This window comes from Lepisma saccharinum, chromosome 2, assembly GCF_977018435.1.
Source record: "Lepisma saccharinum chromosome 2, izLepSacc3.1, whole genome shotgun sequence".
Classification (NCBI taxonomy): Eukaryota; Metazoa; Arthropoda; class Insecta; order Zygentoma; family Lepismatidae; genus Lepisma; species Lepisma saccharinum.
The window spans coordinates 183976230-184000507 of NC_139230.1; the positions used below are offsets into that span (position 1 = coordinate 183976230).

The following is a 24278-nucleotide window of genomic DNA, read 5'->3' on the forward strand; positions in this document are numbered from 1 at the left end:
AAACGAGCAACTCTCCTCGTATAAACAACTGAGGAGAGTACTAGAGCCAGTACTCGCTCCAGTAGTCAGGACAGTCGAGTGGCTTCCAAGGAGGACAGCGACTCGGCGGACTTGCTTCCTTTCCCATCGATTTTTTCACTCCCACGTCCATTACCCTACTCCCTCCAGCTACTCTCTCGTCTACTCGACCAATGTAAACCAGCTGGTCGCATACCATGTGCGGCCTCTAATCTTCCCTGAGGCGCTTACGTATCCTTGTGAATGTGCGACTTTAGGGGTGCCGTCGGTTAGGGTAAGCTTCTGGGTACAAGTGCATTGCCTTTAGCCCTGCCATACATGAAATGCATATCCGCGGATATCGGTGGTTCCATTTTGAATACAGCAGCACAGCTTTCACTCCTCAGAGAAGTGATGTGCCTGTTATGCCTTCCGTCCTGTACAGGATGTATGCAGGCACGTATCCAGGGGAGAGGCCTTAGGGAGCTCGAGCCTTCCCCTCCGAAAGTTTTCAGTTTACCCTAGATAAAATGAGATTTTTTATTTCTTGTGGTGTGAAATATAATAATGTGATGATCATTTAAGGAGAGAAATAATTATCGAGGCAAGACGGAGAATGTTTTGTAACCCTGTTATTAATAATAGCACGTATTCAAGGGGGCTCGACCCCTCCTCCCCCCAGGATTTATTTTACTTTACACTAGATAAGATTAGGTTTTTGGCTTCTTGAATAAATGACAAAAAATTATGGTGAGAAATAATTATCGAGGCAAGACGGAGAATGTTATATATCCCTGTTATTGTTAATAGCACATACCCAAGGTGGGGATCAGGGGGCTTGAGCCCCCTTCAGGAAGTTTTTCTGTTACGCTAGATAAAATTACCTTTATTGTTTCTTGAATAATGTGATGATAATTTGAGAGAAATTACTATTGAGACAAGACGGATAACGTTCTACATGTATAATCCTGTTATTGTTAATAGCACGTATCCAAGAAGGGGATCAGAGGGCTGGAGCTACCCACCTCTCCCAGGATCTTTTTCAGTTTACACTACATACAATTAGGTTTTTGTCTTCTTGAATAATGCGATGATAATTTAAGGAGAGAAATGGAAGACTAAAGTCGGTAAACGATGTAAGTGCCAAAAAAATGGAAACGCCGTTTTCTACGTTAAACTGTGAAATGTGCCATGCTTTATAATGTGGTAAACGTGAAAAGTGACTGGTAGCCCTCTAAGTAGTTCAAAAGGGCGTGTAAAGAGGACGCTAGTGTGAACATCCCTGCGGACTCATTTGGTGAACGATGAAAGTGCCAAGCGAGGTGGCAGCCATGTTTCCTCGTGAACAGCGTCAAAGCAGTCTGTGTTTACGTTTGTAGAGAGAGAGACCACTGTGTGTAATTTAAATAAACAATATTAACAAGATAAAAAAACACATTACAAACAGGAACAGGTAATGCAACATGTTTTCTCCATACACAAGAATGAACATTTTATAAAAATAAACTTAATTTATTATTTCAGGTAGCAAAAGAAGATTCACGTTGAGGGTGAGTGAAAATCGTAAACGTTGTAAGATATGTGGAAAAACAGTTTCTTGCAATTTCCCAACACTTTCGCTTTTGCCACTTACAACGTTTACCACTTGTAGTCCTCAATTATCAAGACAAGACGGAGAATGTTATAACCCTGTTGTTGATAATATTGCACGTAAACTTTTCTTGCGTTTTCGGTGTTGTCGCAGCGAACTTGAGCACTATGTAAAGACTTGTCAGCATGTGGAAGCTGCGCAACAAAGGTAGCCCCCACACTTTGGGCGATTTGTTGTAATTTTCAATCCCTGGAAGGCGCGAGAGGGAACGTTTTTGAATAAAAGGAGTCGAACTACTGGCAATGTATGCGAATCGCTTTTTCTGTGGAACGTTCTAGAATATAATGAGGATATAAATACGCGGCTTCAATTTCCCGGTTGATGTGTACAACAGAAACGGTTAATGATACTTCAGAGGTAAGTGTGACAGTTCATACAGTCCATTAGTGATCAGTCAGTGTCCATTGGTAGTTTTATAAGATTTAGTGATTCGAAAATGAAAAGGACTAAATACCGTAAAGTTACGAAGTCTACTACTAGTTCCAGTGCGGGTCCAAAGCTGAAGACATTAACGACCGAGAAACTTCCGGAGCCTCAGTGAAGGGCTAGTTCGGGTAGAGGGCCGAAGAGATCGAAGGTCTCTCTCTCTCTTTAAAGTGAATATTTCAGCAGTACCGGGTATTGGAGCAGTTTATTCAAAAAGAAATAAGCTGCACAGATCAACTCATAATCAAAGTTCGTGTATGCAGTCCGAAAAAATCATGGCATAAAAAATTACTTTTGTTTAAGCCTACTGGGTTCGACACATACTCAAACACTTAACAACTATGAAGGAACAGCCAAAAATTTTATGAATGTCGAGAAGAGAAAGCAAGAGGATGTTGCATATGTAGACATATTAGCGGAAATTGCAAGCTCTACCAGGACCCGAATCAGAGCTCTGGCATACCGTTCCATCGCTCTAACAACAGCCCTTGACTTCGACTGATTTTTCGCTAAAATGTCTACATAATATATGTCCTGCTGTGTATGTCAAATCGTAAGATGTACAAGATGAAAACAAGTTTCTGCACAAGTAGTGATGCGACGCGGCTCCACCAATGAAGACGTGAGAGAGACGAAATTGCGTGGAGTGGGGGGAAAGCGAGTGCAGTTACCAGTCTTCCCAGCAGAGTGTACTGCTTCACTCTGGCCACTCGATTTCTATCGCTTCTCTGGCGCTATGCGCGTACTTGTTCCACAGTTAGCTGGGACAGGGTATACTATCGTGAACTTTCCACCGTTTCAGTTTGCTCTATCACTTTTGGTACACAATGCATTTCTGATATGGTTTATTTTACTTCGCATTTGTGCCACTTTTGGCTAATCGCGAAGATGAGGATGAGTGATGATACAATTAAATTGATGAAAGGACACTCACAAACACCCATGCCCAGGCTGGGATTCGAACCCGGGGCTCCTGGCGTCGTAGCGTGCTGTGCTAACCACTCCGCCACGGAGCACGGCGGTACACCATGTATGTATAATATTAAGCTACATTTATCTTTGAGGGGCAACGGCTTCCCTTACCCACCTTCGGACTCCCATGATTAATAACGTACTACACAACATGGATTATAATGGACCTTGCCGATGACGTAGTGGAAATGTCACCTTTATTCAAGGGGTCCGGGGTTCGATACTAGATGGAAGCACGTAGTGAATTAAATCTTACTTTAAAATGTAGGTCCAGTCTCGATTAGCCTATCAGTACATAAAGTGGACTTAAAGCAAAAACGCAAACTCGATTCTCCTCCACACTTTTCCCCAGCGACACACTCAGACCATATTTTTGAAAAATTCACTACCAAATATGTCACTATGATGGCGTAGTGATTAAGAGATTACAATGCTGCTTTACAATCAATTTCTCCCGGGTTCGTAAAATGATATTTAAAAGTAATAATAATGATGATCACTCACCTCCTGTGTTATAAGAGATAATGAAAATAACCTCCTTCAACAGCAATACAACACGTTTCTTAGGTTCAAGAGATCCTGTCTCTCGTAATTGCCTGACCACGTTTCTGCAAGAGTTCGTTTTCACATAATTATCGTACACAAAAACTCTTTGTTCAATACTATATTTGTTTAGCGGAATAACTAATGAATGAATAACAATTAACACACAAAAAAGCACTAGCAACGAATAGCACACTAACTCAATAACACAGTATAAACAACACGCGTACTGATAAACGCAAACAGAAGTGAACATGAGCGTAGACTAGCGTAGACCAGTGTTGCCAATGTCCGAATGCAGGATTTCTCTTTTACCAGTGTAAAATTTCCCCTTTTCAACCTAAATTTCCCGCGATTTTCAAAACACATCTGAAGCTGTAACTTTGTATTACTATAACTGTTAATCAGGACCTTATATAAGGGGGTTTAGTGGGTTCAACCCCCCCCCCCCCCCATTGAATAAAATACTAAAAACTGATCATAGTTTCATAATATAATTATCTCAAAATAATCATTTGAATTTTAAAATAAAACACTAAGGTATTGAAAAAATCCCCAAACAAAAAAAATTCGCCTGCGGCGCGATGATTGTCGGACTTTGAAACCCACCCATTGTCAAAGCTTAGCTAGGGGCCTGCTGTTAATATTTTTCTTTTGACGCCTGTTTTGCCTGAGGAACAAACTTTATTATTATTATTATTATTAAAAATTTATGAAAATCATAAAAGTGTGACGTAATGGGCAGCCACTCAATACGAATTTTTTTCACATGTTTCCCAGATATCTTTTCATCTAAATCCCCACGACGTATTCTAACCTTTTTGGGAGTTGCATGTAGCTTCCTATCAGTCACCTCTTCCATTCTCCTTGCAACGACACAGGATACACAAGGTCACACACACAGCCACTAAGACACGTTCTGAAATGATGGATGGAACAAGAAAAAAAATGAAAATCGCGTACCAAATTCTTTACAGGTGCAGCGCGGCTCGTGCCTTGAGGCCTTTCTAGGAAACGCGACAAATATAAGACTGACCGGTCAAGGTCATCTATAACAGGGAGAAAGAAAGCTTACTGAAAAGTGTCACTGTTGCTAACTATTCATTTGCAAAAAGCACACGCTGAAAAAAATATTTTCGAACTTTTTAAAAGAATGAAACGAAAATGTGAGTTTAAATTTCCCTGTTTTTTTAGCTATTTTTCATAAAATTTCCCTTTTCCCCTTCACCCTCAAATTTCCCTGTGCCGAGGGAAATTTCCCTGCTTTTGGCATCACTGGCGTAGACTCACTACGTCTAGTACCCGACAGTGTTGCTAACCATTTTCCGGCAATGTCCCTACAGACGTAGTCAAAATCTCCCTACAACTGACCAAATGTCCCTACGCCAAGTAAAGCGACTAAAAAAAAACAACACCTCATGAGCATGCAAGGCAGAAGATAAAATATACACATTTACTTACCAAATCTTTCTGCTCGGTACTACCACAATTAATGAAGGAACGAATTTACAATACAGGACCCCTCCCCGATTTTTGTAATATTTCGCATACTCACTAATTGAGGCATCCTAATCACGAATTTGAAGTTAAAATTTGGGGGTCACTTGTAGAAATTGCAAAATAAGTTAAATTGAGTGGTCTGCGATCGGCACGATTGCTCATTATTTACCGGAAGGTTGTGTGTTTCCAATAATTAGAAAACGAAATATACATTCCTGATATTACTACGACCCCAAATTTTAACTATGTTTGCTTATCCTATCCTAACCTAACCTTACCGTGAATGGTTCGTGGGGCTATCCGTGAATGGGTTTGTGGGGCTACCCATGCATGGTTTTTTGACCCCAAATTTTAATTATGTTTGCCTTGCCTACCCTAACTTAACCTAACCTTACCGAGAATGGTTAGTGGGGCTATCCGTGAATGGTTTTGCGCTAATTGTGATTACGAACCGATAAAAGAATCTTATTTTCGTAGCACTTTAACGGCAAACGTTCATCATCGAAGACGCCATTTTCGTATCCTGCAATTTTACGATTGATGCACTATTGCCAAACGTACCTGTAATCAAATCAGTCCACGATCCACATGTTCTTCTACATCGTGATTGTCACTGTCACATGCGAGCAACTTCTTTGGGCAATATACCGTTATTAGCCCACGGCCATCCTCCTGCACACTCCACGTAACAATCTAAACAAAATTAACATCATTTTTAATGTTCTCTTCCGCCATTCTTACACAATCCATCCTCTCCAAGTATGAAATCAACAGTGTGGCAACGCTGTTGACAGCGTAATTAATTGCGAACGTCAATTGTTCATATCAACAAATATGGTTACCATACTTGTATACGGAGAATCATTGCGAGAATTGAAAAGCTTATTTTACAACTTCTACACGTTAATGAACAATTTTTTAACCTCACCCAAACATGTTAACTTGAGATAAATCATCACGACTAATTATTTGGTGAGTGTAAGACGTAGCATAGAAATTACAGAATGGTCTGGTATTGTAAATTCTTGCCTTAATGAATAATAGGGGTGTGCGGGACAGAATTTTTTGGGTCGGGATGGGAATTTTTTTTAAATCCCGACCTTCGGGACGGGAAAAATTTGCAATTTCCCGACTAAGTCGGGAAATTTTGGGGACGGGAAATGTTCGAAATTTCCCGAAGCTCTGGAAATCTCGAATTCTACACCTTATTTTCACTTTAATTGATTGCTTTTGCATTTCTAGAATAAAAGCTTACAATTTCCGATAGTTCCAGAAACTTACAATGCATAAAACGTCGAGAATTAAAGACTTTTTAAAGTGAACATTCGGTATTTTCCGACTGCTTGGGATCCCGAAAAGTCGGGAACTCATTTCCCGAAGTCGGGATCGGGACGGGATTTTTTTTTCCGATCCCGGTCCCGACTTTTAGGGATTCCGCACACCCCTAATGAATAACGTTGAGTAATTTACTGTTGATTATGTTATTTGAAGTCATACATGCTCCTGCTGTGAAGAGATAGATGTTGGTTGGTGATGATGTATTTCCTGCAGTCTTGAACAATTCTGGTAATTTTATATCTCTTTTTTGTTTTTGTATCACTTAATATTGAAAATATTCTTTCCGTTTCCGCGTTAGAATGTGGCAATGTTAGCAATATTTTCGCGAGAGTGGAAATGTTTTCAAAAAGGAACTTGCCTTGAAAGTTCTTGGTAACCGATAACATGTTCCAAAATTCTGTTGGAGATTTGTTAGTTAGGTTTCTTTTCTCCTCCTCGCTAAAGTATCCAGATAAACTAATCCATTCATTCCAAACCGAGCACGAAGAAAGTTCAATTGATTGGCGACTAAGCTTTGCACCTTTGCACAATAAAATGTTATTTTCCAAGATTGAAAAAAGTCCCTACGTTGTCCCTCATTTGGCAAACCTGTCCCTACGCGGGCGAAATATAGTGAAAAGTCCCTATGCGTAGGGACATGTCCCTACGGTAGGCATCACTGCCGACAGGTGTAGCATTCGTGCAGTATGAAGCGCCCTCTCGGGGCTGACAACTCGCCCGATAAATTGTCGGCGCTCTCGCGACAACTGAGGATAAAGTAGCGTTGTCTAATCTAAGATTAGATGTCATAAATAAGGTGAAAGAAATATTTGTATTTGGGAGGACACCTTTTCCAGCATCCTTGCGACAAGGTACGTGCTTATTTCAATTGTAATTGTAACTGTAATTGTGGAAATTGGTAATATTACAAAACAAGTGGTTTCTGTTACGGACTTCCTGTAACGCAATTTGTCGGGACCTGTTGCATGAAGGGGCCGCTGAGCGGCCGACGGTCTCGCGGTAAACGACTGAAATAGCCTCCTATATACAGGCCCGTAGCCAGGCAGGGGACAGGAGGGCTCAGCCCCCCTGGCACTGCCATCAGCCCCCATTGACATTGGGTAAAACTATTTTGTGTAATTTGTTTGCAGTGAAGAGTGAAAATGTAGACAGCTCACAATTTTAAAGATAAATCCACATAACATGAACAGCAGCTATTACATTCGCTCATCTTGTTTATGAGCAGAAGTCTAAGTAGCTGCAAATATTTTGAAGATTATCTAGACTTTGTAAGTTCTTTCATAAGGGGTCTTCTTTATCTGTACCTTCACTGTCCCTGTTGCGACCTCCCGTCTAGACAGAAATCTGTGACTTTAATGTCATCATGCAAATTCCCTTCGCATCTGCATCAAAGGTCAACAGGTCTCAAGATTTGGGAACGAAGGGGAGTGTCATTGCTTCGGCCGGGCGTGAAATGTACTGTAGGCAATGTGATTGAATATTGTGCGTTGTTTTGTGTGTGATATACATTTCTGTATCATGTGTAGTATTGAGTGTGCAGTGGTCCCCAAAGTGTGCACCGCGACACCCTGGTGCGACGTGGCTGGGTTTTAGGGTTGTGGCGAAATGTTACATTATTTTCACTGAAATGATTATATTGTTCCAAATATTTGCTCATTTAGTACTTTTTACATGTAAAATGTTTCTGAATTTGAAAACTGTGTATAATTTTTTTTAACTAAGGCAAGCAACATAACCACACTAATTGGGCGTTGCAAGTGCTAGATAGGCTTACATTCTGACCAGGGCGCCGCGGAAAAATCTTGAAACACTAGGGGCGCCGTGAAACGAAAAAGTTTGGGAACCTCTATTGTAAGGGATGATATCAGTTTCAATGAATTAACACTCAAAGAAATGGTTGAAAAGATGTTGAAAAATGTAGTCTCTGTATGATATTTATAAATTTTATTTCACACATCTTCATTTAATACTTTTAACCTTTTGAAAAAATAGACTTGGTTCACAAAGCCCCCCTGATAACCCGTGAGCCCCCCCCCCCCCCTAGAGATCAATTCTAGCTACGGGCCTGCCTATATACAGGGTGCTTGGAAATTCCCCTTACAAACTTCTAGGGCAAGTAGAGGGGACTGAGTAGACAATATTTGGAATAGGATCCCATGTCCGGAACCGTACTGTATCCGTGCTACAACCATGACAATGTTGTCGGATCTGCCTCTGTTGGTATGCAATCGGGTAGGCAGTACATGACGTCAGAAGATCACCTGATGACCTAAAGTGTAATCATTTATTACAACCATGTCAAATGAGGTGTTACTTAAGGTACAGAAGTGAATGACGTGTGACTCAGTCCATAATACAAACACATTTATTTGGTAACAATGCCAAAGGAACAAAAAGAAACGTACTACTGTATTCAACACCTGTGTCGACAGTGGAACGCAACAATTTGTAGACGTCACGTGCCATCAGGTGATCTTCTGACATCATGTACTGCCTACCCGGTTGCATACCAACACAGGCACATCCGACACATTGTCATGGTTGTAGCACGGAAACGGTAAGTTTCCGAACATGGGTTCCTATTCCAAATATTGTCTACTCAGTCACCTCTACTAGCCCTAGGAGTTTGTAAGGGGAATTTCCGAGCACCCTGTATATATTAGGCTATATTAATCTTTCAGGGGGCTCTCCTTACCCCTCTATTCGGTCTCCCACACTTTATAACGTGCTCCCAACATTCATTACAGTGGACCTTTGGGATGACATAGTGGCAATAATCATCCCTCTTTTTTGAAGGGATCCGGGGTTGAATATCAGCCGGAGACAACATTTGGTCGGATCCCACTTTAAATTTAGGTCCAGTCTTGATTAGCTTATTTGTGCATAAGTGATACCCTAAAATTCTTCAGTCCTTAAACTCCAGCAACTTGTGGAAACATATAATTAGCTATTATTTATACCATCACATCGAACTGGAAAAGAGTGTAAATATTTGTCTTCTATATGTAGAAATCTGGCTACACACATGGTGTAGGGCTGTGACGGGGTGAGAAAATGTTATGAGAAAGCTCTCCTATTTAATAAAACCAAAACACCACAAGAAATTGCATATTTGGATTAAAACTTTTTTTTTCATTTATATTATCCTGTTTGCTGTAGGCATTCGCCCCCTTCACCCTTCTGAGTTAGTCGCTAGTGAAAGGTTTGCACAATGCTGAAGTATAAAATTGTGTAGATTATATCTCAAATGAAATAAAATAGAATCTAACAGCATATCGCTGTTTCCTTATTAACGTAAATTAATGATATGATTTATTTGCATCCAAGGACTACAATTTTGTACAAGTAGGTACATCTGTAGTATAGGACATGGCAAGTAGAAGTACATGATAATAAAATTTGGTAATTTTAACATAAGATACACGCATATATATTGGTGTATGATAACCCTTGCATATCAAGATATTATACTATACAATTTCAGTTTTATGTGCAACAGCAAGCCCTGCATGTATGGTAACTAACCATAACTTTTAACATTTATTCTGGTTACACATAGTATTATAGGACATGTCAAATAGAAATATATGATAATAAAGTTTAGTAATTTTAACATAAGATACATTGCATATAAAATATTATACTTGGAAAATTTCAGTTTGATGTGCAGCAGCAAGCTCTGCACGTATGGTAACTAACCTAACCATACCTTTTAAAATTTATTCTGGTTACAGATACACCTTACCTTTTAACATTTATTCTGGTTACAGATACACAAGACCTTCAAAAGATGAGTGTTGCCTCTGTATATTCTTGTATGCTGTAAAATGAATGTTTAATTAGCATGGTTTTGATTTTGTTTTTAAACTTTTCCACTTTGGGTTCGTGTCTTAACTCTCAGAGCAACTTGTTATACAGGGCAACTGCTGAGTTTTTAGGTCCCTTCTTGTATAGAGTAAAATTCTTTCGAATTTTATCTTTATTTCTCGGGTTCAGGCTATGGATATCTTCATTGGTTTTGAAAGTACTAATATTTTGTTTGTTGTATACCAGACATTCATAAATATACAAACAGGGTAATGTCAGTAAGCGAAAGTTACGAAAGAGATTTCTGCATGAATATTTCCCATTGACCCCTGCCACAATTCGAAGTGCTCTTTTTTGTAATTTAAACAGTATGGAGGTATGTGCCTTGTTTCCCCAGCTCATGATTCTATACCTTATTACTGATTCAAAGTTTGCTACATAGAGACTTCTGACAGACCAAAAGCTGCTAATGTTTACCATTACACGCAGTGCAAAACAGACTTTACTTAATTTTTGTTGAAGCATGTCGATGTGGTTTGAGAATGTCAAGTGTTCATCTAAAACAATACCTAAAAATGTAGATTCTTTTGCGTGCATTAAGTCTGTATTTTGGGACTTAACATTAATATTTAAGTGTTTCTTTGTTTGAGAGGCTGTAAAATTTATGTAATTTCTTTTGCTTGTATTTAGAATTAAATTATTTCCTTGAAACCAGCTATCAAGCTTTAGCAATGTGTTGTTTACTTTATTTTTAAGGCATGCTCACAGTGATATGTTAATATAATGTTTGTGTCATCTGCATACAATATAGCCTGAGCCTCATCCAAAAGTTTTGGCATTTCGTTTACCTAGAGCAGGAATAGAAAAGGTCCAAGTATGCTGCCTTGGGGAACTCCACAATTTATTTTTAGAACTGGAGATTGATTATATATTGTATTTCCATCAGCATTTAAGTAACATATTTCTACAAATTGTTTTCTTTCATGAAGATATGATCTAAACCATTTATGTGCTAGTTCTCGAATGCCATAATTTTCTAGTTTGTTTAGGAGAATTTCGTGATTGACTGAGTCAAAGGCTTTTGTCAGGTCACAGAAAATCCCAAGTGTGTGTTTGCAGTTATCAAGTGATTCAGCCACTTGTTCAATGAGATCAATCAGGGCTGAATTTGTGCTTTTTTGCTTTGTGAAACAGTGTTGTGTCTTGCTTAGTACTGAGTACTTTTCACAGAATTTTTCAACTTTTATTAGCATTGCACGTTCAAAAATTTTTGAGAACACAGAAAGTTGTGATATAGGTCTGTAATTAGCTACATCTTTTGGATCATTTTTCTAGTATATTGGTTTTTATAATTGCTATTTTTAGTCTGTCAGGAAAGATACCTGTTTCAAAGGAATGATTTATGATGTGTAGGAGAGGTTTCCAAAGCTGTTTGTAGCAACCTTTAATCAGAAAATCTGGAATTTCATCAAATCCAAAGGAGTGCATTTTTTTAATGATCTGAATATTTCCATTAATTCTACTTCAGAAATGGGTGATATGAAGATTGATTTTTCATTTTTTAGAGCTGTTAAAGCCTTTGCTCCTGTCTTGGTCAGGTTTTTATTTTTATTTTGGCCAGCACATGGTACCGAGTTTATAAAGACGGTGTTGAATACATTTGCTACATCATATGGACTAGTTAATTCTTTGCCTTTTACATTTAATGTTATGTTTTTTCTTGTGTTTGAGTGTGGACATGTTACACTTCGGATTATTAGAATTAGAATTAGAATTAGAATTTCTTTATTCATGGGCGAAGTTCAGCCTGTGGCTGCTCTACCACTTAACCCGCAAAATCTACTACAATAAAACAGACAAAATACAATTACTACTATAACATACGAATTCCATTACATTTTCACTTCTAAATATTTCAGTAATTAACACACTAAAAAGATAAAAAAAAAAACAATTTCTCCCATTCATACACATCAAAATGTTCATCTTGGGTTCGAATCTGCTCATTTTTTGTTTTGATTTGATTTCAACGTAAGCATGCTGAATCTAGTCATGAGTACTGATGATTTGTCCTTGCTCATGTAGAAGTACTTTTGTTACTGCCCTTTTAAAGCTGTTATATGTCGCACACGAGGTAACATCTGGTGGCAGCGCATTCCAACAATATGCAGAAGCAGCTTTGAAGGATGACAGGAATATGGATTTTGAGAATCTGTCCAGATTAAGTTTCTTAGAGTGTCGAGTCGTGTAGTTGTGTATGTCGTGTCTAAATTGGAGTCTGTCGTATAAGTATGTGGGTGTTTTTGTTTGCAGAATTTTGAATATTGTGCAGGCCAGATGAAGTTTTCTGCGTCGTGTCATATTCAGCCAATTAACGTCATTTAAGTAAGGCAGTATGTGATCCCTTCGTTTCAAGCTAAATGCAAAACGTATACAAGAATTCTGTACTTTTTGTGCAATTTTAGCATTCTTTTTTGTTAAATTAACACCGTAAACAACGTCACAGTAATCGAAAATTGGAAGAACTAGAGCTTGCATAAGGCGCAATTTAACATCAGTCGAAAGTAAGTGCGATGATTTATAGAGTGATCTAAGTATACCATAAGCTTTTGAACTCTGAGACGTTACGTGGTTTTGCCAGTCAAGTTTCTCATTAAATATCACACATGTTTGTATCCTTATGTCATTATGTCTGATTTTTGCCTGTTTTAATACTAATTGATATGTTTTCTTATACATTTTGTAGTAGGCTATAAAATTTGGGTCATTATTTATCATTATTTACTTTACTCTCTGCATGAAGAAATTTTATATTTCTGCTAGATATTTTTATTCCATTTGTTATCCAGGATTTTTCTATATTTATTATATTGACTTGTTTTACAGGAAAGCATTCATTGTGGAGTAGGCAAATTTTATTTAGGAGGACATTGAATTTCTTATTTATGCAGGGTAGTTGATAAATGGCATCCCAACTTTCTTCCCCTACTTTCTGCATGAATATATCAATTGTCTCCTTTGTGTATAGTCTTTTTTGTATTTTCTTTGTTGCTTTTAACTCAGTTATTTTTTTGTTTCTACACTCTAGTGAAAGAAATTGTGCTTCATGATCAGAATAATGTACACTTACATTTTTACACTGGTACTTTTTTGCTTCTTTGTGGATGATCATGTGGTCTATCAATGAAACTGAGTTTGGTGTTATTCGTGTAGGTGAGTTGATAACTTGTTTGAGGCCATATGTGTTTAGTGTCGTCACAAAGTGTACCTTACGCCCTGTGTATTTAAGGAAGTCAATGTTCAGGTCCCCACATATTATAATTTCTGATTCTAGTGTTTTTAGTTCATTCAAAAGCATTGTGAGTTTTTGTATAAAAGTTGCATAATCTCCATCTGGTGTTCTATAGCAACAGATAACTAAAATTTTGTGGTCAAGGAGATATATGACGCTGAATTCAAAGTGTTTTTTAATAGCTTGAACTCTTTTTGGGATAATTTCTTTCACTCTTACACCTTGTTTAACAAATATGCTGGTACCTCCGTGCTTAATCATTGATCTACTGGAAAAGCTTATTAATTGATAATTGTAAATTTGTGCAAATTTGATTTCATCTTTTGAGAGCCAGTGCTCTGTAATGCAAAGAACGTGTACCATTTCGGTTTCTTCTTTTATGAGCAGATCCAAATTTAGCATTTTACCTGATATACTCTGAACATTTAATAACTTAATGCAGTTCGTTATCGATATGTCCGTATTCATAGTTAAATCTCAAGACACTGTGTAGGAGATTCTTAGCCAAGGTAATCTCGTCTTGAGACAGTATCGTTTCATAGTCGTATCTTGAGAAACTCTTGGCTAAGATCCCCTCTTCCCAAGGAAAGAAACCTTCTCTTCGCCAAGATCTCGATCTTGAGATGAGATTGCCTGAAGTGCTGCCAACATTTAAGAAATGCAAGAGAAAGTGTCAAAAGAAACAAAAAAACACATTTTTAAATACATTAATAAATTACGTGAAGTTATGAAAAGAGTCGTAAAAGTAGATTTGTTTCGATAACTGATGATTTTGTTACATAAAAGAAATTACTTTCCTGTCTTTGTATGTTTTTCTTCGGTCAGTGATGGGGCTGTATGTTGGTATTGAAAAAAAAAATCACGCAGCGTTCGTGTGGTCAAAATGCAAATTCACGGCATGCAATGCGTTGTAGCTTCGTGTTTCATGTTCTAATTAAAAATTAACCAGTAGTTAGTCCTACAAAGAAACGAGTTATATCAAAATTCAGTTTATTTAATTCTGCATTAATCCATGCTAACCATTTTTTTTTCGAATATGCCTTCTATTTTTAATCGTCGTGAGAAAAAATAAAAAAGTACAGTTAACTTATTTTTGCAAAGGATCGCTCTCTGAAATTCTATCAATAAGAAACAGGCGATCCGATCGTAATGCAATTTTAGTACGGTGCAGACAGAAAGGTTTCTAAACACTATTATTACTTTTCAGGTTTTTAAAATTTGTAAAAAAAAAAAGGCTTACAAATTTTTCGAAAAAAAAAACGTTTTCTTAGTATTAGGTAGTCCTACAAATTATAACCCTCTGCCCACAAAGTGAGTTGGTATCATTGTATGACATCTTGCCTCATTTTGATTGGCTAGCATGCTCAGAGCCATGAGGAAGAATCAAGCCTGCTCAGTCGGGAGGCATCCGTTAAGGGGGAAAGAGTGGAGTGACTCTTACTGTACACGTGAATGGTGAGTGTGGCTATGCGATGGGGAATGTAAGTAGATTGGGGTTCCTCATAATTCTTTAGTTAGATCTTTATTTATTTGTTCAATATTAGGTTTGTTATTTTCAATTGATAATTAGATTATTATTAGTTTCAGTATCCAGGAACCTAATCTATAATTCTCGGTCGTATGGCCGTGGGCACTACTCACGTATTGTCCCCCAATTATTAATCAATTAAGTTGTAGGATATAAATTTATTTGAATTTGATATAAAAGGAAAGGGAAATATTAACTAGGTGTCGATTAGAATTCTATATTCTGGCATTGTTAAAACTAAAATTGAAAAGATCTAAGTTCTGGTTTGAATTCGTAAAAATAATTTCCTAGAAGAATGGACTGGGACAACAGCTTACTTTCACTGGCACTCTCTATACGGTAGATCCTGCTTTAAGCAGTTGCGATTGAGCGTGACTACAATGAGATGGGCCTTTTTTTACAGCCTAGTTGCAAGAGAGCGTGGTTCTAGTTCTGGGAAATTTTTGTTACGAATATTTGTATTTGATAGTATCTTTAATTGCAGATTGGTTTGACCAAATTTGAAAATCAGAAGGTAGAGCGTTGGTTGTTACAAAGCAGTAAAGGTGAGTCATGCGACCGTCAATCCTTTCAACACGGTCGACTTGACTGGTGTGCCAGACACATTGCTGCCACTTGCTGGTGACTGCACTATGTACCAGGGCTTAACTATAAGTTCCACACATTATGAAGGTCAGTCATTAAACCAGTTTTCACCTGCCTTGCCAAAACCTCCTTTGGAATGTGGTGATGTTCGAAAGGAGGAAACTTCAGTCAAACAGACTTATAGTAGATTTCCCCATAAACCATGTTGGGTGAATAAAAGACCGTCCCAGAATTTAATGGATTTTTCTGTTGAATCGTCTTCTGACGACGATTCCTACTGTACTTCCGTATTCTCCGGAAGAGCTATGAATAAGTTGTCTAATAATATGGCACAATTTACTTTGAATCACTTTCTGCGAAATATTCCAAATTTGAATGATGAAAAGGCAGAAAATATCTTTAGGATTTTGTATTCATTTCAAATGCTTGTAGAAAAGAAAATATTTCCTGTAAAAGATATTTTGATTGCTGTTCTATCTAAAGTTCGATGTAGAATTAGTAAACTATGGTTACAACATATTCAGCAAAATTCCAAGTGGGACGTAATTCTAGAAGGTATTGTAAAACAATTTTGTAACAGTCTAAGTGTGCATAGTTTAATATCTCAAAAGGTATTAAGAATGCAAGAAATTCCAGTCATTTGAAACATCTCAAAATTGTACTAGAGATATTACGTAAATATGGTGTTACAATTTCACCTTCTAAAAGTCAATTCATGCAGGATAAAATATTTTTCCTAGGTTTTAAAATTTCTCAGGGAAACTTGCAACTAGACCCCAAAAGAGTAGAAGCTATTCATAATATTAGTCCTCCTAAAAATTTAAGAGCTTTGATGAAACTATTGGACTTTTAACAATATTTTGCGAAATTTATACCTAATTTCCAACAAGTTGTAGCCCCTCTTAATGACTTAAAGAAAAAGAATGTGAAGTTTAAATGGGGATCTTTAGAACAAAACGCTCTGGATCATATTAAACTTCTTCTTGAACAACATGTTGTACTTAAATTGCCTGATATGAATAAAGATTTGTTGTACAAACCGACGCTAGTTTGACAGGCTATGGAGCTATTCTGCTTCAAGAGGACGAATTTTGTAATTTACGTCCTGTGTTTTTTCACTCGAAACGTTTGAAAGATAGAGAAAAAATCGTAGGATATATGATATTGAATTATGGAGCCTAATGTTAGCTTTGTATAAGTTTCATTATTATTTGAGATCTAGGCCATTTAAAATTCAAGTAGATAGCATGAGTGTTGCTTGGATGATCAAGCGGGCAACAAAGTTCACTAAATATGCTCGTTATTTGGAAAAGTTTTTATCATTTCGTTTCGAAATGGAACATATTCCTGCTAAAAATAACGTATGTTCTGATATATTGTCCACGATGTATGATAATAAGAATTTTGACACAGAGACGCATGATTTGGAAGAGCTCACAAACCTCAATTTAACAATGTGGTCTCATCCCTTGTATAGTAATATTTTGTCTGACGAACAATACAAAGACGAAATCATGAAACCTATAATAGATAATATTCGACAAAATAAAGATGTAAAAGATTATAAAATGGTCAAGGATGTTTTGTACAAAAAACAAAGGTTCGGGGATGCCGTATAGGATTTGTGTACCTAGAAACACACAAAAATCCTTGATTAAGTATTTTCACAACAATATTTATAGCGGAGCACATTGTGGTTGGTTTAAAACCTTGAAAAAGAGTACAGAAACATTTTACTTGGGACAATATGAAGTCCATGGTTAAAGAGTTCTGTCAAACCTGCGACTTGTGTCAGAAAGCTAAAGAAAGAAATGAAAATCCTGTTAACATTTTATGTTCACATGTAATCACTATACCCTGCCAAAGATATCATGTAGATATTGTGGGACCATTACCACGGTCTAAGAATTGTAAATATCTTTTATTAATAGTTGATGCTACAACCAAATTTGTTCATTTGGAAGGGTTAAGAGTTTTGAACTCCAGAGTAATAGTTGATAAGCTTTACGAGTTGTTTATGAACAACTGTTTGTGCATGGAAGTGGTTAGTGACAATGCCTCTTACTTTGCGTCGCAATATTTCACATCATTTTTGTACAATTTTGGAATTAAACATATTACATGCACCGAATATTTAGCGGAGAGATATATTAAAGTTTTAAAAACTTCTCTTCGATTGTATTTTCATGACAGACAAAATTATTGGATGAAAGGATTGAAAGAGATACAGTATTATATTAATTGTTCAGAAAGCTATGCTACTGGTAACACTCCGTCAGAATTGTTTATGGGGCATGTATTTTTCGATCCCTTGGAAGTTCGATGGCAATTACACTCAGAAAATGATCAATTGTCAAAGGATCAACTAGAATTAAAATGGAAATCTGCTCTTGAAAACATGCAGAAATCTTGGGAAAAAAGGGATCGCCTTTATTCACGTAAGTTTTCGAGAGTTCCCTTCGCAATAGGCGATCTTGTCTTGATAAAATCTCACCCTGTTTCTTCTGGCCCCGAACAGACTACAAGGTTACTGCAACTAAAATACTCGGGACCTTATCGCATAATACGATTCCTCACTCCTGCCAGTGTGCTGGCAGTGGAGGTCAACAACCCTTCTAAGCACAAACGTTGCCATGTAACTTCGTTAAAGAGTATTTGCCCAGGCGCGGTGATAACATGAATTGAAACTAGGTCACTATGCCTCCCGACCATTCATTGTTAATTTGACTAATCCCTTTCTTTGTATTGATTTTTTTTAATGTCTTTGTAATACTAAAGATAATGTTACGTGTTTGATAATTGTGAGAGTGTACGCGTATATGTAAAAATTCAACATATTGAAAATCATTGTAAAAGAGTATATACAGGGTACACCTAAAATAATTTGTATGTCATAAAATTTCCAGTTTCTGGTTCAGATTTTATTTTACAGGATTTTACTGCAGAACCTGTGTCGACAACCCTCAAACTTAAAATGAAATTCGTAGATATGATTCCTGAAATTCTGGATAAACCAGAGCAACTTCTATGAAAATATGATGAATGTAATTTGGTAAATGTAATTGATTTGTAAGTTGTTGAAGATATTTGTGTTCAGAGGTTAAGGTTTGTTATACACTAGGGGGAGGGGATGTTATAACCCTCTGCCCTCAAAGTGAGTTGGTATCATTGTATGACGTCTTGCCTCATTTTGATTGGCTAGCATGCTCAGAGCCATGAGGAAGAATCAAGTCTGCTCAGTCGGGAGGCATCCGTTAAGGGGGAAAGAGTGGAGTGACTCTTACTGTACACGTGAATGGTGAGTGTGGCTATGCGATGGGGAATGTAAGTAGATTGGGGTTCCTCATAATTCTTTAGTTAGATCTTTATTTATTTGTTCAATATTAAGTTTGTTATTTTCAATTGATAATTAGATTATTATTAGTTTCAGTATCCAGGAACCTAATCTATAATTCTCGGTCGTATGGCCGTGGGCACTACTCACGTATTGTCCCCCAATTATTAATCAATTAAGTTGTAGGATATAAATTTATTTGAATTTGATATAAAAGGAAAGGGAAATATTAACTAGGTGTCGATTAGAATTCTATATTCTGGCATTGTTAAAACTAAAATTGAAAAGATCTAAGTTCTGGTTTGAATTCGTAAAAATAATTTCCTAGAAGAATGGACTGGGACAACAGCTTACTTTCACTGGCACTCTCTATACGGTAGATCCTGCTTTAAGCAGTTGCGATTGAGCGTGACTACAATGAGATGGGCCTTTTTTTACAGCTTAGTTACAAAATACAATTTTGGTCTTGTTTTGAAGCCCTTTGCGTCCGTTTCTCGAATCCATTGTCATTGTCAACTCGCATTGTGAAACCGATTTTATGCGGATTGTTATTCAACAGGAGTAAATATGTATGTGAAACAGTTTCCATTGTTGGCTGCAATGAGATGTGCGATATTATATTCAGATAGTAATGAGATATTTTTATAATAGTTTTTGGTTCAGTCTATTAAAGTAATGTTCAGATATATTATATATTGGGAAAATGCAATTCATTTGTACCTAAATATGTATCCATAAGCATAAGATTTAAAAAAATCATAGTTGGGCGAAATGGCCATTTACAGCTGCAAGCACACATTTGCAGAATCTTATGAATTTGAACCTTACCATTCTTTCACTGTAGCATCAATCTGGTTGAACACAGTTTCCTTGCATCAGTCTAATTAATACTGCTAAGATGCTCCTGTACTTGCTACCCTAGTGTCAAAAAGTGCATCAAACTAGAAAGGACTTTCTAGTCCAAACTTACCTGCATATTGTCATTTTTTTAAGAAAATCATAGAAAACACATTGCTGAATATTTTAAAAATCTGCATGATGTCCTCTTTCCACATATATTAAATATATATCCAATTTTCTCAAACTTATGAAGATTTTTGTAACCATTTTTGAGAGAAAAATAAACAAAGTAATATATATAAATACAGCTCTTCTTTGTAGCTAATCAGTGGTTATTTATTCATTCTTGGTTTTGGACTTTTAACCACTCTGTTATTTTTTAAAAAAATTACCAACGTTTCGGAGGCTGAATCTGCCTCCGTCTTCAGGGTAGCATATAGTCTGTTAAATCATATGGTGTCTATAAATGGTTACCCTGGATAATTATTCTCGGTGGACTAGGCTCCACCTTGTCTGTCTGAAACGTTGGTAATTTTTTAAAAAAAATAATACAGTTGTTAAAAGTCCAAAACCAAAAATAAATACATGTCTACCAAAATAACAATTCCAAAATTCTTGACTTTTTTCTTAATATGTATTTAATCGCCACCTTTAGATGGAACTGAATAAAATAGATATTTCTTTTTTCAATGAAAAACCCCTACCAGAAGGCTTGTTAAGATAAGAGATGAAGCATAATTTAACAAGAGATTCAGACTTGCTTTCATTAATAAGGCACCTAAAAATTTATGCTTCAGACATCATCCTGGATGGGGAATGGCCACATAACTGAAATATTTTTACAAAACTTTATGCATATAAAAATGTAATTCTTAAGAAACAAAGAAAAAAAATTAACCACAACCCAATACAATCTTATCAAATCCCAGTACAAGTATATAACAATGCAATTTCTTTATAATGCAAAAAATAGGAAAAATTCTTGACTGACTTACTTGACTTAATTCCTTCAGTTCCTATTGGAACATAGGGCATCCATGAAGTGTCTCCATCTCACTCTGTTGCATGCGATCTTCTTCATTTCTTTCCAACTTTTCCCCTGTTGTTTTCCTTCTTCTTCAACAGTACGTCTCCATGAATGTTTGGGTCTTCCCCTTTTTCTAGCACCTTGAGGGTTCCAGTAAAGTGCTTGTTTTTCAATTGTGTTGTCTGCTTTCCTTAGTGTGTGTCCTATCCAGTTCCATTTTCTTATTTTAATTTGGTTTTTGATCTGGTCTTCTGATGCTCATATCCAAAGTTCTTGATTTGTGATTACTTCTGGCCAATGTACATTTAATATTCTCCTGAGACATCTGTTTATAAAAACTTGTAGTCTATTTGTGATTTCAGTTGTGACTTTCCAGGATTCTGTTCCATACAGCAATACTGATTTAACATTACTTCTAAAAATCTTTAACTTTGTTTCTGTAGTTATAATCCTACTTTTCCATATTGGGTAAAGTTGTACAAAGGCCCCATTTGCTTTCTTGATGCGTTGTTTTACATCATGTTCTGCTCCTCCATTTGTTGCAACTACACTTCCTAAGTAAGTAAAATTGTCTACATCCTCTAATATTTCATTTTGTAGTTGAATATAATCTTGGATTCTTGCATTTATTCGCATTGTTTTAGTCTTTGATTTATTTAATGTCAGTCCGAATTTTTTAGCTTCTACAACCAGATCTTCCAATTTAGTTTTTGCATCTCTATAAGATTCTGACAACAGACACACATCATCGTCAAACTCTAAATCTTCTAATCTATCCATAAGGCTCCATTGCATTCCTCTTCTTTTTCCCTTTACGGTTTCCCTCATTACTGTATCTATTACGAGAAGAAAAATAAGAGGCGACAGAATACATCCCTGCCTCACTCCAGATTCTGTTTCAAAGGGTTCTGTAACATCTCCTTCATGAATAACTTGACTCTTGTATTGTCGATATGACTCCTGGATTATCCTTATTATCTTAAGTGGTATTCCAAACTTCTGTAATATTTGCCACATTTTTTCCCTTGTTATAGAATCAAAGGCTTTCTCAAAATCTACAAAGATGGTATACAATCTAGTATTCCATTCTATACATTGCTCAATGATAATCCTTAATGTACAGATTTGATCTGTGCAGGATCTACTAGAACGAAATCCTGCTTGCTCTCTCCTAATCTTGGCTTCTACTTTATCTTGAATGCGATTTAATATAACCCTAGTTAGTATTTTACTTGGGACCGATAACAGCGTGATTCCTCTCCAGTTATTACAATTTGTCATATCGCCTTTTTTTGGAATTTTTATTATAAGACCCCTTTTCCAATCTTCTGGCATTTTATCTTTTTCCCAAACTGCTGCGAACACTTCATATAGTATTTCTGCCATCAAGTTCACATTTACCTTCAAAATCTCTGGTGGAATTTGGTCTATTCCAGCTGCTTTCCCATTCTTTTGTTGCTTAAGTGCTAGTTTGATTTCCTGAATTGAAGGAGGAAGGTCTGAAATTTTCATCTCTGTACGCTCTTCATTTTCTTCAGTTTCTTCAGCCTCACTCTCTATTTCTCTCGTACTGTCATTTTCTCTGATGTTCCTATTTAATACCTCTTCAAAGTGCTCTTTCCATCTCTTCATTTGTTCTTGTTTATCCGTTAACAGCCTGCCATTCTTATCCTTGACTGGTATATTTTTCTTAAATTGTCGCTTTGATAGTAAGCGTGTTGTTTGATAAAGTTGTTTTAAATCACCCTTACTTGCTGCTTCCTCTGCTACTCTTGCTTGCTGTTCTATCCAATTGCGTTTATCATTTCGAGCACTCTTCTTCACTTTTCTATCAAGATCTTTATATTGTCTTTGTAGTGAACTCTTTTGGGTTCTTGTTTTTGCAGTGTTTAATTCTTCCTTCTTCATTTTTCTAGCTTTAATTTTATCCCATGTGTTCGTTGACATCCAGTCTTTCTGATTACTTTCCCTATATCCTAAAATGTTTTCACTTATTTCTATCAAATTAGTTTTGGTCCTCTTCCATTTTCTCTCTATTGTATCCTCTTCTCTTTCTTCTATATCTTCATCTTGCTCCATTTGTAAACCTTCAAACCTGTTCCTAAGTTCCAATACAAATCTATTTCTTGTATCTTTATCATTTAACTTTATCAAATCAAATTTCTTTCCCATTTTTGAAAACTTTTTACATGCTGCCATAATACAAAGTTTAAAGACTGCAATTACCAAGTGGTGATCACTACCAATATCGGCTCCTCTTATATTTCTTACATCTAGAAGGGATCTTCTCCATTTACGGGTAATGCAAACATGGTCAATTTGATTTTCTGTCACATGATCAGGTGATACCCATGTCACTTTATGGATATCTTTGTGGGGAAAAACAGTTCCACCTATGATCAGGTCATTTTCTGCACAAAGGTCAACAAATAACTGGCCATTTTCATTCATTTCCCCCAGTCCATGTCTACCCATAATATGCTCTATTTCTTCATTATCTGATCCAATTTTTGCATTTATATCTCCCATCAAGATGCATGTGCCTTTCTTATTATGAACTAGTACTTGGTGCAATTTTGAATAAAATTCCCTTTTTTCTGTTATGTCTGAAACTTCTGTTGGGGCATAGCATTGTACTATTTTAATGCTTCTCACCTTTGCTTTGAACTTCGCAGTTATAATTCTTTCAGAAACAGGGTTCCATTCCAATAAGCTTTTCTTTGCTATCTTACTCAAGAGAATACCTACACCATCCCGATGTTGTTCCTCCTCTTCTCTTCCTGAATATAGGAATGTAAATCCATCTTTAGTTCTCATCTCTCCAAATGCTTTCCATCTTGTCTCACTGATCCCCAATATGTCCAACCTGTAGGCCTGCATTTGGGCTACTGCTTGCTGAAGTTTACCACTCTCTCTTAAAGTTCTCACGTTCCAACACCAAATTCTCATTTTCCCTTTCATGCCAAAAGTCGTCATCTTAGAGTCAGTCCGGCTATTCTTTGTGGATGTTTCTTTAATAGTGAAGTTTAAGGTGTGCGGGTTATTAAACCACAGCACCCGATCTTGGTGAAAGGGCTGCTACCTAGACCTCCAAGCAGGACGATTTTCTGTAGGGGTTTTCTTCGTTAACCTTTGAAGATCCCTCTTCACCACAAGGCAGTGGTTTTCTCTTCATTACTCCCAAGAGAATGGGTTGCCTCTTCCGCCGTACCGAAGGATTCCTTCTCCGCCGCATCTGCCGTTGAGGACTTCGCCGTAACCCTGGCAAGGGGCCCTTACATGGTACTATCAGCCGGAGCCAGCTGAACCATGGTTTTTTAAAGAGATGTTACTTCTCTTGGTTCATCCGCCTCCTCCGCCGTTGAGATGATCATCCATCTTCTTCCGCCTTTGGAGCCGTTGACCAATAGGTTGCTTCTTAGTCTGGCTCCTCTTCAC

The 24278-nt window shown here is 36.9% G+C and overlaps 1 protein-coding gene across 1 annotated transcript; it reads right to left on the minus strand.

The window, feature by feature from the left end:
- Positions 1–19819: 19819 nt before the first annotated feature.
- Positions 19820–23816, minus strand: LOC145983784 (uncharacterized). Its single transcript, XM_083116832.1, has 2 exons — positions 22242–23816; positions 19820–19891 (listed from the first exon to the last, which is right to left on the minus strand). The coding sequence occupies exons 1-2, from the start codon at positions 23814–23816 to the stop codon at positions 19820–19822; spliced, it is 1647 nt and encodes a 548-aa protein (XP_082972958.1).
- Positions 23817–24278: the final 462 nt, after the last annotated feature.